This window comes from Leishmania mexicana, chromosome 17 (genome assembly GCF_000234665.1).
Source record: "Leishmania mexicana MHOM/GT/2001/U1103 complete genome, chromosome 17".
In the NCBI taxonomy this organism is placed as follows: domain Eukaryota; phylum Euglenozoa; class Kinetoplastea; order Trypanosomatida; family Trypanosomatidae; genus Leishmania; species Leishmania mexicana.
The window spans coordinates 103,723-118,064 of record NC_018321.1 but is presented as its reverse complement, the minus strand read 5'-3'; the positions used below and the strand labels follow the sequence as shown (position 1 = coordinate 118,064).

At 61.2% G+C, this 14,342-nt stretch overlaps 3 protein-coding genes across 3 annotated transcripts; all 3 read left to right on the top strand.

Annotated features, from left to right (window-relative positions):
- Window positions 1-2,265: 2,265 nt before the first annotated feature.
- Window positions 2,266-4,362, top strand: LMXM_17_0170 (conserved hypothetical protein; the record flags this gene model as incomplete). Its single annotated transcript, XM_003873836.1, has 1 exon — window positions 2,266-4,362. The coding sequence occupies one exon, from the start codon at window positions 2,266-2,268 to the stop codon at window positions 4,360-4,362; it is 2,097 nt and encodes a 698-aa protein (XP_003873885.1).
- Window positions 4,363-7,470: 3,108 nt separating this feature from the next.
- On the top strand, window positions 7,471-10,773 carry LMXM_17_0160 (conserved hypothetical protein; the record flags this gene model as incomplete). The annotated part of the gene is made up of 1 exon (XM_003873835.1): window positions 7,471-10,773. One exon carries the CDS (start codon window positions 7,471-7,473, stop codon window positions 10,771-10,773), a length of 3,303 nt encoding a protein of 1,100 aa, XP_003873884.1.
- A 2,396-nt stretch (window positions 10,774-13,169) lies between these two features.
- Window positions 13,170-14,342, top strand: LMXM_17_0150 (conserved hypothetical protein; the record flags this gene model as incomplete). Its single annotated transcript, XM_003873834.1, has 1 exon — window positions 13,170-14,342. The coding sequence occupies one exon, from the start codon at window positions 13,170-13,172 to the stop codon at window positions 14,340-14,342; it is 1,173 nt and encodes a 390-aa protein (XP_003873883.1).

Here is a 14,342-nt window from a genome sequence, read left to right as displayed (position 1 = left end):
GGCCCATGGGCGAGTGCGACTGTGTGTATGTGTGTGCCTCCCACTCTCTTCGTGTTTTCCAGGCTGTTGCTGGTGCTCGCGCACATGTGCGTTTGGTGCATATCTTGTTGTCCACTGATGACTTCAGGACACTGCTGGTGCATTGGCCGATGCGGTATGGGGGAGAGGCGGACGCCCACAAGGGAGAGAACAATGCAGATTGCCACCGCAGCTCACCAGCACAGCACCAGCGACAGCCGCGCTGAGTAGAGCCCTTCTTCTGGCTTTAAGTCTACAGAGGAAGTGCCCCATTGCGTGCAACACATGAAGGGGTGAGGGGGGCACCCGCGAGAGTACGCCTATACATATTTTGTTCTGACACAAACAACGCAGATGTGCTTGTAGACGTGTGGGCGCATGCTTGGGCATGTGCTTGCTGTGGGAGGCGGAGGGGGGGGGGGTACTTTGGCGCGCACGCAAGCGCGATCTCGGCACGCTTGCCCTCTTCCCTTTCTAGGCTGCAGTGACACGGTCTTCAACCGCCTGCTTCCACAAGAGCCTTACTGCCTCCCTTATCTTTCTTTTGTGTCTTCCCGTCTCCTCCGCGACTCCCCAGCGATGCGCGAGTCGCTCGCATGCTTTCACGCTTCTGCGCTTCTCCTCGCGCCCGAGCTTACCATGGATGCCGTCTCTCCACACCACTGTCTCTCCTGCTCTCTGTCCATCACCATTTCTTCCAGCTCCTGCGTAACGCGCGTAGCACACACGCCGTGCGCCGGCATTTGGTATGCTTCTCTTCACATATTTTGTGTGTGCACAGTGGCGGAGGTGTGCGCATGGGAGGGATGTTACCACTCGGCGGCTCCGAGCGCATGGGAACTCGCTTGCGCTCTCAAGCGCACACATACAAAACAGGCGCACTCCTCCCCACCTCTTATGATGACGCTGACGGCGCGCCTTGGAGAGGGGGTGCTGGCAACCAACTCTCGCTCGCTCGCTGACTCTCGGGACCCACGCGCCTGATCTCCTGCTCGACGCCGCCACGCGAGCGGGCACGGGTCGCTGCGGACACCATGCTTATTCCTTCCTTTGTGTACGCCATGCACTCACGCCCGCACGCATTCCTCGGGACACGGCGGTGCGACGGCATCGGGGGGACGATGGGGCCGCTCCCCCGATGCCCGGTGGCGGCGCGCTCTTTGCTCTGCCCGTGAGTGCTCCTTCTCATTTCCGTTCCGGCTGCGGATGGGCGACGGTGACCGCACGGCCCCTTGTCTCTCGTTATGTCTGCTGTCCGTGCGCCCAGAATGTAGCTCTCGCCCCCCCCGGGGGCCCCCTGCATGTCCGCACCCGGTGGCACCGTACGCTGGAAGGACGTGTAGCGCCGCACCCCCGCCCGTGCGCACGCACAGGCGTATGCGCGTGGAGTCGCGGAGGAGAAAAGGGAACACACAGACGGTTCTCTCTCTTCTCAAGCTTCCCTTTGGGCGTGTGTGGAGGAGGCGCGGGCCCCTCTGCATCCGTCATTCGCGGACCATTTTTCCCATGTGTTTCGTGCTCGTTGTCGTCGTCTGGACTCTCGCACCCACCTCCTCCTCCTCCCTCCTTCGCGTCAACATCTTCATGGAGGGCGGTGAATGTGACAGCTGAGCGCCGCATTCACATCTCTCTGTCTCTCTCTGTCCGTGTACGACGGTGCAACACGCGCATCGCCACCGAGAGGACGCACATCTCTGCGCACAGGCAGAACACAGCCACACACGTGCTCTTACTCGGCTTATATATAGATATAGTGTGGGGTTGACCCTGCTGTGTACGTTGTCGCTGGCGACGCGTACGCCGCTTGACGCACACAGGCACACAGGCACAGAGGGACAGGGTGGGAGAGAGGGAGGGGGTACACGCAAGCAAGCAGACACACCGCGGCCTTGAAGGCAGGTGAGGAGCGTTGTCTGGCGTGGCATCGCATGCTTGTGCTGGCTGTCTCCCCTCTCACCCCACCCCACCACCACTTCACGCTCTCCCGTCCTTTTCCATCTCACTGCTTTCTCGCTCTCCCTGCCTTCATCGATTTCGGCGCATCTGTGACCCCTCCCTTCCCCCCTCCCCTCTTTCCCCTCTCCATGCACGGAGGCAGGCGCGTGCACACAAGGTGCCATCTTGGCTTCACTCCGTCCTCCCCTCCCCTCCACGTTCTTACCACCCTTCTCCCCTTGCTCGTGACTCGTCGTAACCTTACTCCCCTCCACGCCCCACCCTTATCACCCCTACAGCTAGTTGCGGCAGATGGGGTGCGTGGTTAGCAACTCCGTCGTGGATCGGTCCGCATCGCTGACGTCCATCGTCGACCCCCAAAAGGCGAAACTTTACAACGGTTTCCTCGAAGAGTCAGGAATCACGCGAGAGGACTGCACCGGCAGCAGCAAGGACTTGAGTCAGCCACCGACAGGGGCGAGAGCAACAGCCCATGGCGACAAGCCGGAGAATGCTGTCGGCCCGGGCAAGCCCGATTGGCCGAGCTCCAGTGAAGAGAGTTGCATGCCAAAGTTCAAGAGCGGAAAATCGTGGAAGCTGCACCGCAGCTCTCCCGCGTCCGGGAAGGCGACTCTGACTTCGAATGTGGCGGGCGCGGCCAACCCACTGGTCCCGATGGCGTTGATATACTCAAGTAATGCAGCGTCTAGTCTGGCAGATGCGCCACCGAGTCAGTATCCGCAGCTCGTCACAAGCTCCGCTGCCGACGCTTCGCCGTCTGCAGCGACGAGGCCCCGGAGGGAAGCCGGATACTCTTCACGGAGCTTGAGGTCGTCTTTCCTTGTGTCAATGTCGGCGGCTGTTCACGACATGCAGCTCGCGCGCCAGCCGCTGGAGCCGCAGCCTCCGAAGGTGCCCTCGACGGGTTCCACCGATATGCATGCGACACGCGAGTCGTTGCTTTCCGACATTTCCGATACCGTCAGCGTCGAGAGTACACCGACGCACAGCCTGCAGGACTGCCGTTCCCCAAACTGCGGTAGCACCGCGAACGCTTCCCTCCGCAGGGCTGAGTCCCTGGAGGCGAGGTGCCAGCAGGCTCCGCTGAGCATCGAAGAGGATCTCTTCGTTTACGACGACATCGTCATCTCAAAGGACGAGGCGCGCGCCAAGCAGTGGCGCCTGGCTGGTCGCAAGCCTCAGCCTTCCAACGTAGAGCCGAGCAGCGACACTGGGGCAAGCATGACGTCGAAGAAATTGTTCTCATTCAACGACTTCGACGTGTGCGTGGACGAGGTAGACTTCATGCCGTTGAGCCCGACCGCTGTCGAGGCCGTGGTGACGTTGGAGCAGGATGCGGTTATGGAGACACCCAAGAAAAGCTTGAAGCGCCTAAGGGTGACGAACACGACAGCCAAGACACCGAACACGGTGGCTCACTACCTAGCGCAGTCCCGCTCAAAGGGGTTGATGGTTGGCCGGCCATTACGCAGCTTTCAGGTAAGGGCGCTCCTAGGGCACGCGACTCGCGTCAAGTGCATCGCCCTCTCGCCGGCCGAGACGGACTTCGCCAGCTGCAGCAACGAGGACGCCTCCATCACATTGAGCAACTTTGCCGTCGGCAGCGAGGTGGGCATCTTCACGGGCCATCATGACACTATCATCAGCGCGACCTTCTCACCGGATGGCAAGTACCTCGCCACAGCCAGCAAGGATGAGACAATGATCTTGTGGGATGTGACGACGACGAAGATCCTCCTCACCTTCGCGCATCCCAAGGTGGTGATCTGCTGCTGCTTTGGCCCAGATAGCAAGCACCTCGTCAGCGGCTGCCAAGACCGCGTGTGCCGCCTCTGGGACACGAAGCGGGGACGAGAGTGGATGAGCTACACGGAGCACGAGGGCATCATCATTGCCATCGCGTTTAGCCCAGACGGCAACTATCTATGTAGCGCCTCGGCGGATAGGTCACTGCGGGTGTGGTCGGCCACGACGGCCAAGACGCGGTTCCATCTGCTGGGGCACGTCGGCATAATCCTGTCGTGTAGCTACACCTCCGATGGGCAGCACATTATTAGCAATGATGAGTCACTCTTGCGGGTGTGGTCCGCCGAGGACGGCAGCTGTAAGCTCTCTCTCTCGCCGGTCGACGTCGCTGGCACGTTGCAGCCGAACCACCGCGCGGCGAAGCTAGGGTGGACGTTGTCCAGCGCCGCCCCTGGCTCCTTCACGCGATTTGTGCTGGTCGCCTGTAACAACCGCTTCGTGTACGTCATCGATATCGAGACCGGCCGGGAGGTGGCGAGCACTTTCTGCAAGGCTCCCGTGTATTGCCTTACCGCCGGCAGCCACGAGAAGATGGCCTTCGGCGACAGCTTTGGCAACATCTACGTACTTCGCTTGATGTAAACGTGCACACCACATGGAAAGTGAAGGCAGAGAGAGGGCAGACGGCTCTGCTGTACGCTGCGCGGTCGTTTCGAGTGCTTTTCTCGCGGAGGTTGCGCATGCGTGCGTGTACAATCCTCAGGGTGCGGGAGGGGGGGGGCGATGGCGTGTGGTGAGCGGGAGCGCGTTTTCCTTTTTCAAAGAAGTTTGTCCTTGCGAGCACCTAGTCAGCTGGTCTACTGTGATGTATACTACTACTCCTACTGCGTTGTGACGCTACTGTGGTTTCGCGGTCGTCTGGCTTGCTCTTGCGCTTCATTATGGGTATAGGCTTCTTGTGCTTGCTGGATGGTACTGCGCGTGCTTCTCGGTATCATCGGTGCTCTGCTATTTTGTCTCCCTACGCGGAGAAGGTACAAGAGGCTATATATATATGTGTGTGTGTGCGTGATTTGTTCGCTGCACCCACGACCGACATCCTTCGCAAGTGCACTCATGCGATTGTGTGCGGAAGCCAATGAGGGATCTTGCTTTCTCCCCCTCCTCCTCCCTCCGCTGCGATTCTAGTGTTGCCGTCGTTGTTTGGCTTCATGTATGTATATTAACGATGGGAAGAGGAAGGTATGCGTGTGCGTGTGTGTGTCTGTGTACAACGCTGTGTCTATCGGTCATGTCTGCACCCTCTCCCTTGCTCTGCGTCTTGTGGCTGTCCCTCTTCATGCGATGAAGAGGCATCACGGATCACCGCAAAGCACCGACATTTCACAGGTCCTGCCCACCGCCATTCGTGAGGGGGGGGGGGAGGTTTTCTCGTTTTCCCTTTGTTTGGGGTTGTGTTGGTGCCACACGCCACTCCCTGCTGCCGATGATATTTATAATTTTTTTTTTCTGTTTCCCTCGTGTGTCTAAACACTGACATTGTCGTGTGTGCTCTTTCGTCCCGTAGATGTCGTCGCTGTGCGTCACCGACGCCGTAAGCGCACACCCTCGTCTCCACCCTCTATCCGTTCCCATCACTCACCGACGCCTGCCTGCGTGTCGCGCGCGCGCTCTCGCTCTGTGCTCATGTGGAGGCACTTGGTGATCGAGGGCACCTCGGCGTTCTCCCTAGCTCCACCACTGCCACTTTGAACGCCACCCCCTTCACTGCCTCATACACGCAAGCATCAATGAATGTGGGAGCGGTGGGGTGGCATGGCAGAGGTGGAGAGGGGGAGAGAGACGCGCGGTGCGCCGGTGGCGCGTTGGCGGCAAGGGCGGGAATCGTGCAGATAGGGTTCGAGGGAATGTCGTCACGTGTCAGCCGATGTACTTGTATCACCCTCATGGCCCATCCGCTCTCTAGAGCGCACACAACCCAGCACATGCCGCGTCGAGCCGCACTTCGCCTTTTTCTTTTTGTCACGTGCGCAGTACGGTTAGGCTCGCTTCTCTTCCATATACTCGTGGGCCGTGTGCGCGTGTCTCCCTTCGCCCCTTCCCGGCTTCTCGACGTCTTCCCCTTTCGTTTCTTTGCCGTCGTCTCCTCGGTGCTGTGCTCTCGTCCCTTCTGTTTTTTGGGACCCCCCTCCCGCGCACGCGGCGAGGGGCGGGACAGCGTGGGAGGTTGGGATTGGCCGTGGCCGTGCCCGCCGCTACTGCACGCAGAGAACTATAGGAGACACGCATGCACACACACACACACACACACCCATACACACTTATATATGTAGAGAGATGTAGTTCGTCGCTCGCACTCCACCTCGTTCTCTTTCTCTGCGTTATGCTTCCCTTGCGGTGTCTCTGTCGCGCCTTGTCTCCCGCCTCGCGCCGATTCACCGCCGGCGGCGCCATACCCGCTCGACCGCCCCGGCGTCTCTCCTCCTCCCCCTTTACTTCTTCGTTGCACCTTCTCTATGCTTTTTTTGTGTGGCCTTTACTCTTTGCGTGCCTTGGGGGGTAAGGGTGAGTGGGTGAGGGGGGCGGTGTGATGGGGTGATCGGGGGTGATGGGATCGCGTTCAACTTTCGTTGTTGCGTTGTTTGTCTGGTGCGTGCGCGCGCAGCGTGCGTGCCTGTATTCCTGTCAAGGCGTGCACATATGTATAATCTCTGTATTCCATTGCTTCCTGTGGCACCAGATCTTTGCCTTTCGTTTGCCTCTTGGGTGCTCCCCTTCGTGTGCGGTGTCTGGTGGTGCGCGCGGTGAGCTGTGCGTGAGCGTGTGCGTGCGCGGCTGTGCGCCTCTAGGAAACGCCAAGCAATAGACTTGACAGCTTGATAGTCGTGGGGAGGGGGAGGGCTGAAGAGAACACCGCACGTGCCTTATTATTTGTGCGCGTGCAGACATGGAAAGCGTGTGTGTGTGTGCTCGTGAAGGATACCACAGCAAAGCGAAAAGGAGAGCGGTCGCGGAGGGGGAGGGGAAGCACGGAGAAGGAAGACACGGCTTGTGGAGAGCAGGCACGCACGCACACAACGCACATGCTCAGGTACGTCAGGCCCTTGAGCGCGGTGCCATGCTTTCGCTCGCGCTTGTGTCGTACACGTATGTGGGGTTACCGCTCTCCCTCTCTCTATGTGCGTGTGCGTGCGTCCGCCTCCGCCTGTTCTTCGCTCTTCCGATGCCTCACTCATCGGCAGCAGCAGAAGCAGCGGTGAGAAAGTGCGAGTGATCAGAGCCGCTGCAACCTCCACGGTGGCCATCGACGCGCCGACGGCGTTTCGTTTTCGTTGCTGTCCTCTCTCTGTCTCTTCCCCTTCAACCATTGCTTTGCGTACCTTTTCTTACGATTCCTCCCATCCTTCATTGCGGCGACGCTGGGCATTGCCTGCAGGGGACTCTCTCCTCTGACCCTCTCGCACTCCTGCCCTCCATGTCCACCCATCACCTCTCCATCTTCCATTGACAGGCACACACATACACCCACACACACACGCAGAGAGAGACCCCCCCCCACACAGAGACGTGCGCCATTCATCACTGTACTCCTTATATCTCCTCTTCCCACGGTCGCGCACTCGCTTCCACGTACAAACCCATTTTTTCCCCTCACCTCCGTGAAGCTCATTGGCCCCTCTCCCTCCCTCCCGCGCCATCCTCGCTCTGTTCTTCCCTCTCTTGGTTTTTGTCGCTTGCGCAGTACTCGGGATGGAAGCTCCCTTGCCGTCAGCAGCACCACTGAGGATGCCGTGCCAGGTGGCCGATCGAGTCCACGTTTACGGTCGCGTGCGGCCACCTACCTCCCCCGACGCACCACCGTGGATCACCGTGGACAGTAAAAGCACGACGCTGCATTGCAGCAGCGCGGAGGAGGTGCCGCCAAGGACAGAGGCCGTTTCGAAACGGCGGCCGTCACCCATAGCGCATGTGACTCAGTCGTCAAGCTTCACACTTGACGGCGTCGTCGGCGATGCCCGAGGGGACGCCGCGCACGCTTTCTTCGACAGCATCGCCCGTTCCTGCGTGGAGGACTCTCTGCTGAAGGGGAGGAGCGCCACGATTCTTTGTTGCGGCGAGAAAGGCACCGGCAAGACCACCACCATGTTTGGCGACGTGGCCGTTCCTGGGGTGTGCCAGCGCATTCTCGCCTCGCTCTTTGCAGTGGTGGAGGCACAGTCCGAGCCCTCAACGCCCACGTCTCTTTCGGGCATGGCGGTGACGGTGCCCTCCACACATGACCTCGCGTCCCTGTGCTCGAGTGCTGCAGAGGAGGAGGAGGCGCGACGCAGCTGTCGCACGCGGTTCTTGGTCAAGCTCTCGTGCCTGGCTCTCCGCGGAGAGCACGTGATGGACCTGCTCGCCGAGGCAGCACACGGCGCACCCTCAAACGGGGCGTCGGCGTCGGTGCCGCCGCGGGCAGCGCCACCCCCGCCACTGACCTCCTCGTCCTTATCGCTCTCTGCGAGGCCCAACATCACCATGGATCCACGAGGCAGAGTACTAATGCGCAACGTATCGAAAGTGGCGTGCCGCAGCGCCGCAGACGCCATCGCGTTGATACACCGAAGTCGTCGTGCGTCGCCTTCAGCAGCGTCGCCTTGGTCTCCTGGCCACGTCGTCGTCATAGTGGACGTCACGTGTGAAGAGGGCGAGGAGGCAAGCGCATCTCACCACCTCGTGCGCACGGCCAAGCTGTACCTCGTCGACCTGGCAGCCGCGGAGCAGCCGCGGCACCGCAGCCACAGGCCACAACCGCCGCCCTCGTTCACATCGTCCTCAATGCCGGCTGCTGACAGCGGCGCCACATCGCACGGCGGCCGCTCCGAGGATGCGGCGATCCGGCATTCACTTGCAATACTGCAGCAGGTCATCACAGGACTCTCGTCTTCGTCGACGGAGGAGGATGAGGCGGCGCCTACGCGGCCGCCATACAAGCAGAGCAAGCTGGCGATGCTGCTCAAAGGCCACCTTGGCGGCGGCTGTCGCACTTGTATCATTGCGCACGTCCGGTCAGAGGAGGCGTACAGGCAGGAAACACTGGCCACGTTGCAGCTGGCGCGGCGGCTTTTGTGTGTGCCTGAGCATCCTACCTCTCGGGTCGTCGAGGACCCCGTGGTCCGGGTACGCCAGCTGCAGCGGCAGATGGCGGCGCTGCAGGCGGAGCTACGACTGCAGATGGAGTTGAACGAGCACGCGGCGAGCGCTGCATCGGCACTTGCCGCCGCCGCCGCACCTGTCAATGCACCGACGGCCAGGAACGCGAAGGGTGCCAATAGGCACTTTGGCGATGGCTTGGCCACGGATGCACAGGGACGGTCGTCCAAGTCCTGCACTGGGCAGGTGAGTGACTGGTGCACCTCGCCGTCGCAAACACCCGGTGGGGGGGCGAGCGACTGCCATCCACTGCTCCGCCGCACCGCCTCATCATCTGTTGCGCCGGTCTCGGCTGCCTTGACAACAGGCGTAATGAACTTCGTTGCCGGACGCATTGCGATGCTCCCAGTCAGCACGGTGCTGGAGATGAACACGTGCTTCGAGCTGCTGCGCCAGTGTGTGGCAGAAAAGGACATTCAGCTTCGCGCCGCACTCGCAGACCTGCGTGCGGCAGAGACTGCTACAGCGGCTGCATTCACGGCCCTGGCAGCGAGCAGCACGCGCAGCTCCGTCTCTGAGCGCTATTCAGGGCGGTCCATCTGCAGCGGAGGGGCCGGCCGGCGCCGGATGTGCTCGGTACGCAGCCCGGCGAGCTTAGCGAGGGACACCCCCGCCGCGGAGGGCAGGCGTCGCCCTTCGATGGACTCGGCTCTGTTAGCGTCGATAGCGCCGTTGCCCAGATGTAACTATGTGCATACGACGCTACTACACGAGCCGAGTCCGACTGTGCCGGCAACTGCTGGTGTCAAGGCAGGAAAGGGGTTCGGCAGCGCTCCATCGGCTGCGGGGTTATACCGAGGTGAGACCAAGGAAACAACCCCGTTTTCGCCGTTGCCGGGGCTGAGCGTCTTTCCATCAACGGGGCCCAACGCAGCTACCGCCACAGCCAACACCCCGCTTGCCGCGGCTGCCGTGGCGTGGCCGGCGAATGAAGGGATTATGTCTTCAGAAAACGAGATGGTCGTTGTCCCCACCCACGTCGAAGCGCCGCCTTTTAAGCCGTTCGCGCCGTCGTCGTCTCTCCAGGGTGCGCGGGTGGTCTCGGGCGCACCGGTGTCGCTGATCCGCCCTTCGTCGGCGTCGAAGAGCATGAAAAATGCGTCGCGAAACGCCTCCGCCCCCCGGCAGCCGTCGACGTCATGGGGTCGGGCGCCCACCGACTCGCTGGGCCCGTCTTCCTCTATCGAGGTGAACTCCACGATGCAGGTGCCGCGATCACACTTGACAGCTGACCCAGTGCTGCAGGCGAGTGCGGGCGAGTCTTCCGCGTTCCACGTCTACACGACCCAGACATTGGAGGGCGTGCAGCAGGTGCAGCAGATGCGACAGGAAGAGGAGGCACTTGCCAGCCTAAGACTGCGTCTCATGGCGGAAGTGAAGGGTGATGGCAGTCACAGCGACCCAGCCCTGGCAGACGAGTGCCGCTACCACGAGAGCCAGCTAACACGACGTCGCGAGGCGCTGCTGCGGAGCTTTGAGTCGTGGTATCGCGCTCGTGTGCCTGCCAAGGACCACACCGCTGCTGCTGCGAATCCACTGAAGAAACCTGCAGAGAATTCAAAGAAACTGACGCTTGATACGATGCGACGACGGCTGCGGCGTCCTTCCACTACTGGCAGTGCAGGGAGTGGTGGCGGTGGCGGCGAGGTGGGTGGGCTCAGTGGTGTCACCATCAACGGCGTCGGAGGTAACGTCGCCTACGAGGGCTGGGGTGGCGTCGGGCCGGCTCTGCGTCCTGCCACCTCTTTTTCCTTCGTCACAAAGAAGGAGTCAGCGGACGTGGCTGCAGCAATAGCCATGTCGTCCGACACCTTCAGCGCTGCCGGTGTTTCGTCCGCCGCCTACTGCTCCATGTGACCACGGCACGGTGCTTGAATCTGGGTTTCGTGCGTGATGCAAAGCTCGTTTGCCGCTGCGGGTGGTGGCTGTGATGGCGTGGTGCTGTGCAACGGCGGATGTGGCTGCTGCATGTTTCTCGCATCAGCTTTTACATGTGCCATGCACCCCTCACACTTGGGCATCAGAGGCGTGTTGGCGAAACGGTCATGGACGAGAAATAGGGGGAGGGAGGGGGGCAGGATGGCAGTTGGACGGAGGATGCCGGTGGCTCATGCATGCACGCGTGCACACAGAACGAGAGGGGGGTGGGAGGGCGAGCAAAGCTTTTATGCGCTTTCCTCTCTCGCTAGCTGTTTCTCTGATTCTTTCTTCGGCTTCTTCGTGCATGTCCCGTCCTCCCCACACGCCTCCCTTTACTTGCTCGCCTGTCTTCCCACAGGGTGTGTGCGTGTGCGTGTGTGCGCTTTGTTTTGTTCGACCGCTTTCATTCATGTACAGTAGCGGCTTGCACTACTCGTGCTATATACGTGTGTGTGTGTGAGAGAGGGATGGTGATAGGTAAGGATGGGGGAGAGAGTGGGGGGCGGCGGCGGCGGCGGGAGGATGAGGAGGGAGACAAGGGAGGGAGGTTTTGGGCCCAGACAATCCCAGCATACACGCTTTTCCTATTGCCGCATCAGTGCACAGACAATAGATGTGTGTGCGTGTGTGTGTCTGTGCGTCCATTCACTATGTACATGTTCTCTGCCTTCTTGCTTCTCCTCATCGGTCCGGTCTCTCTCTCCCTCCCTCTCCTACTCACCCTTCCTTATCTCGTCTCTCCTGCACTGTCTGCGATGCTCTCATGGCACCAAGGAGGAAAGACTGCGGAGGCAGCCAAGGAGACTCACGCGGAGGGGTGATTTCAAACGAATGCTGCTGTGCTGTCCAACGGGAAGCACACGCAGAGCCGGCTCGGGGGAGGAGGAAGGGGTAGGGGAGGAGGGTGATACGACTGCGGCTGCGTATCATTCCGCCTCCCCCCTCTATTTCTGCGCGGAGAAACTTGTCGACAGCGTAGTATCATCAACGGGCACGTGCTCGGACATGGCTCATCACAGATGCGCCCGTGAACGGGCTACCCTGCCTGTCGTTCTCCCTCCTCCCTGCCTGCCTATCTGTCTGTTTCCTCGATCAACCCGCACATGTCTCACCTTCTCCATCTGACCGTCGCTTCCTATACCTCTCTCACACACACACTCACCTTCTCTCTCTCTGGTTACCCTCCCTCCACGAACCCACAAGCGCGTTTCTCAGCCGCCTTTCGCATCACCCGTTCAGCTGCGACTGGAAGTAGGCGCAGGAGGATCTGCGTGCGTCGAGTCTTGTCGTTCTGTTTTCTCTTCGGTATCGCCGTTATACCCGCCTTGCATCTCTCCATCTCTTTCCTTCCCGCACGCACCACCCCTGTCACCACGATGGACGTCATACCGTTGGTGGCACAAGAGATTGTGGCGCGCTATCACAAGCAGGCGCGGGACCGCCCCATGGGCTCCGCCGTCACGGTGGACCTTGCAGCGCTGCTGACGCGTCTCTGGCTGCTGAAGGAGCGTGACCGATTTGATGACGCTGGCGATGTGGCGGCGAGCGTTCTTCGTATTGAAGCGCTGGCGGACGACGTGCTTGATTATCTTCTCCATCGCTGCAGTCTTCCTAGCCTCGCCACATTGTCCTTGCAGGTCCGCTGCGACACGCTGCGCACGTCTCGCGAAGAGCAGCAGCACAAGGCAGAGGTGAAGAAGGAGGCCATCCGAGTGCAACTGGAGGGTACACTGATGTCCATGGAGCCTGGGATGGTGGGCGCCGAGCAGGTCTGGAGCTCTCTGGCGGTCTACTTCGCGCATCACTACAGTGGCCTTGGCTCACTGGCGTCGGCCACGGCGAAGGCTGGTAGCGGCAGCAGCGGCACTTCCCACAGCGAGACTCTCTTCGCCGTCAGCGCGGCCCTGCCTCGTGCACAGGTGACCGCATTCCTACGTCAGGACCGCGTGGAGCGGGCGAGCCAGCTGCGGCAGCTTCGTCGCATTGCATGGGGACTGCGGCTCTATCAGAAAGAGATGGGCCGCACCGCCGGCGTGGACTTGATGTCGCTGTCCACCACCGTGGACACACCGCTGGCGGAGCTAGAGGCGAAAGCGGAGGAGGCGGTGGCTGAGCTGAAGCCACGGGTGCGCCTCACGCGTGCACTTCTAGTGTCCCCGACCTGTCCTCTCGATGCCGCGGCCCAGCAGCAGCTCAAGGAGGAGTACCACCACCTTCTTCTGGTCCAGCACGTTCTTCGGCATGTGCAGTGTGGTCTTCAGCAGCTGCGCGAGTGCATCAACAGCCGCGTCATGCAGCCATACAGATTGCTCTTAGCTGAGCTGCGGCAGTTGATGCCGGGGAGCAAAGTGGCCGCAGCTGCGCCAGTGCCCTCGTCTGCCATCACCTCTGCCTCTTCACCGGCCGCCGCCGCCGCTGCCGCCGCACCTGGTGGGGCCGCTCCGAAGAAGATGGTGTTTCCAAAGTTTATGGAGCTGGCTGACGCGTACGAGGCGGGTATGCGTTGCGCCGGCGAGCTTTCGCTTTGGTCGACGCTACTGCGCGTTGCAACAGAGTCCGCCGCTGGATACGACACGTCGCTGCCCAGAACCGCCGCCGAAGAAGCGCTCGCCCTCGCGGAGGCTGCACCGGCACCCTCTGTCACCTCCACGAGTGCCCTGGCTGCCGAGGTCAGTGCCCTGCTTGACTCCGACGCAACGCGGCAGCGACTTCCTGCTGGTGTTCACGTCCGCTACCGCGCCGACCTCCCGCTGCACACGGTCGACCCTACCGTGGCGCAGGTTTACCCCGAGTCGCTCTGCGCTATGCGAGGCTACTGCCCCGTTCAACTCCTCGCCGGGCGTCCAACCACAGGGCTGCTGATACCTGGCCAAGTGCCGTCAGAGCTTTCGTCGTCCTCGCCATCGAAGACGTCGTTGGGATGTGTTGAGGTGAGCGGCGGCGCCCGCCACGTTGCCATGGCGCGCCCACTCTACTTCATTTTTTCGGACGCGGCTGCAATGCGCGCCTTTGCGGCTGATCCGTGGAGGTACGTGGAGGGTTGTCTGCATGTCTTCCACGCCGCCGATCCGTGTCTGACTCTTGTGATGGGGAGAGGCGACGAGCTGCCGCGCGAGCTGTACTTGGAGGGGGCGCGCGTGGTGGAGCGGCTGACGAGTGACTTAGCAAGCGCACAGAACACGCACGAGAACAGGCAGAGCTGCGGCACGCAGACGGGGCAGATCGACTCTTACATCAACCACAACTACTTCTGGAACGAGTGGGATCTCCGTCGACACGCGCTGAAGTTAGCCAATCTCATGCAGATGCGCACGCATTCCTCGCAGACCGCCGCGCTGCACTTCCGCCGTGAGGCAGCGACGCAGGCGGACCCGAGAAAAGACTCCGAGGCGCAGACGCTGCACGACGCGGCAACGCAGCCGCCGCATGTGGCGCAGTATCTGAAGGGGCTTCGCGGCACTTACACATCGGCGATCGAGCAGGTGCGCAAAGTCATCGAGTATTGA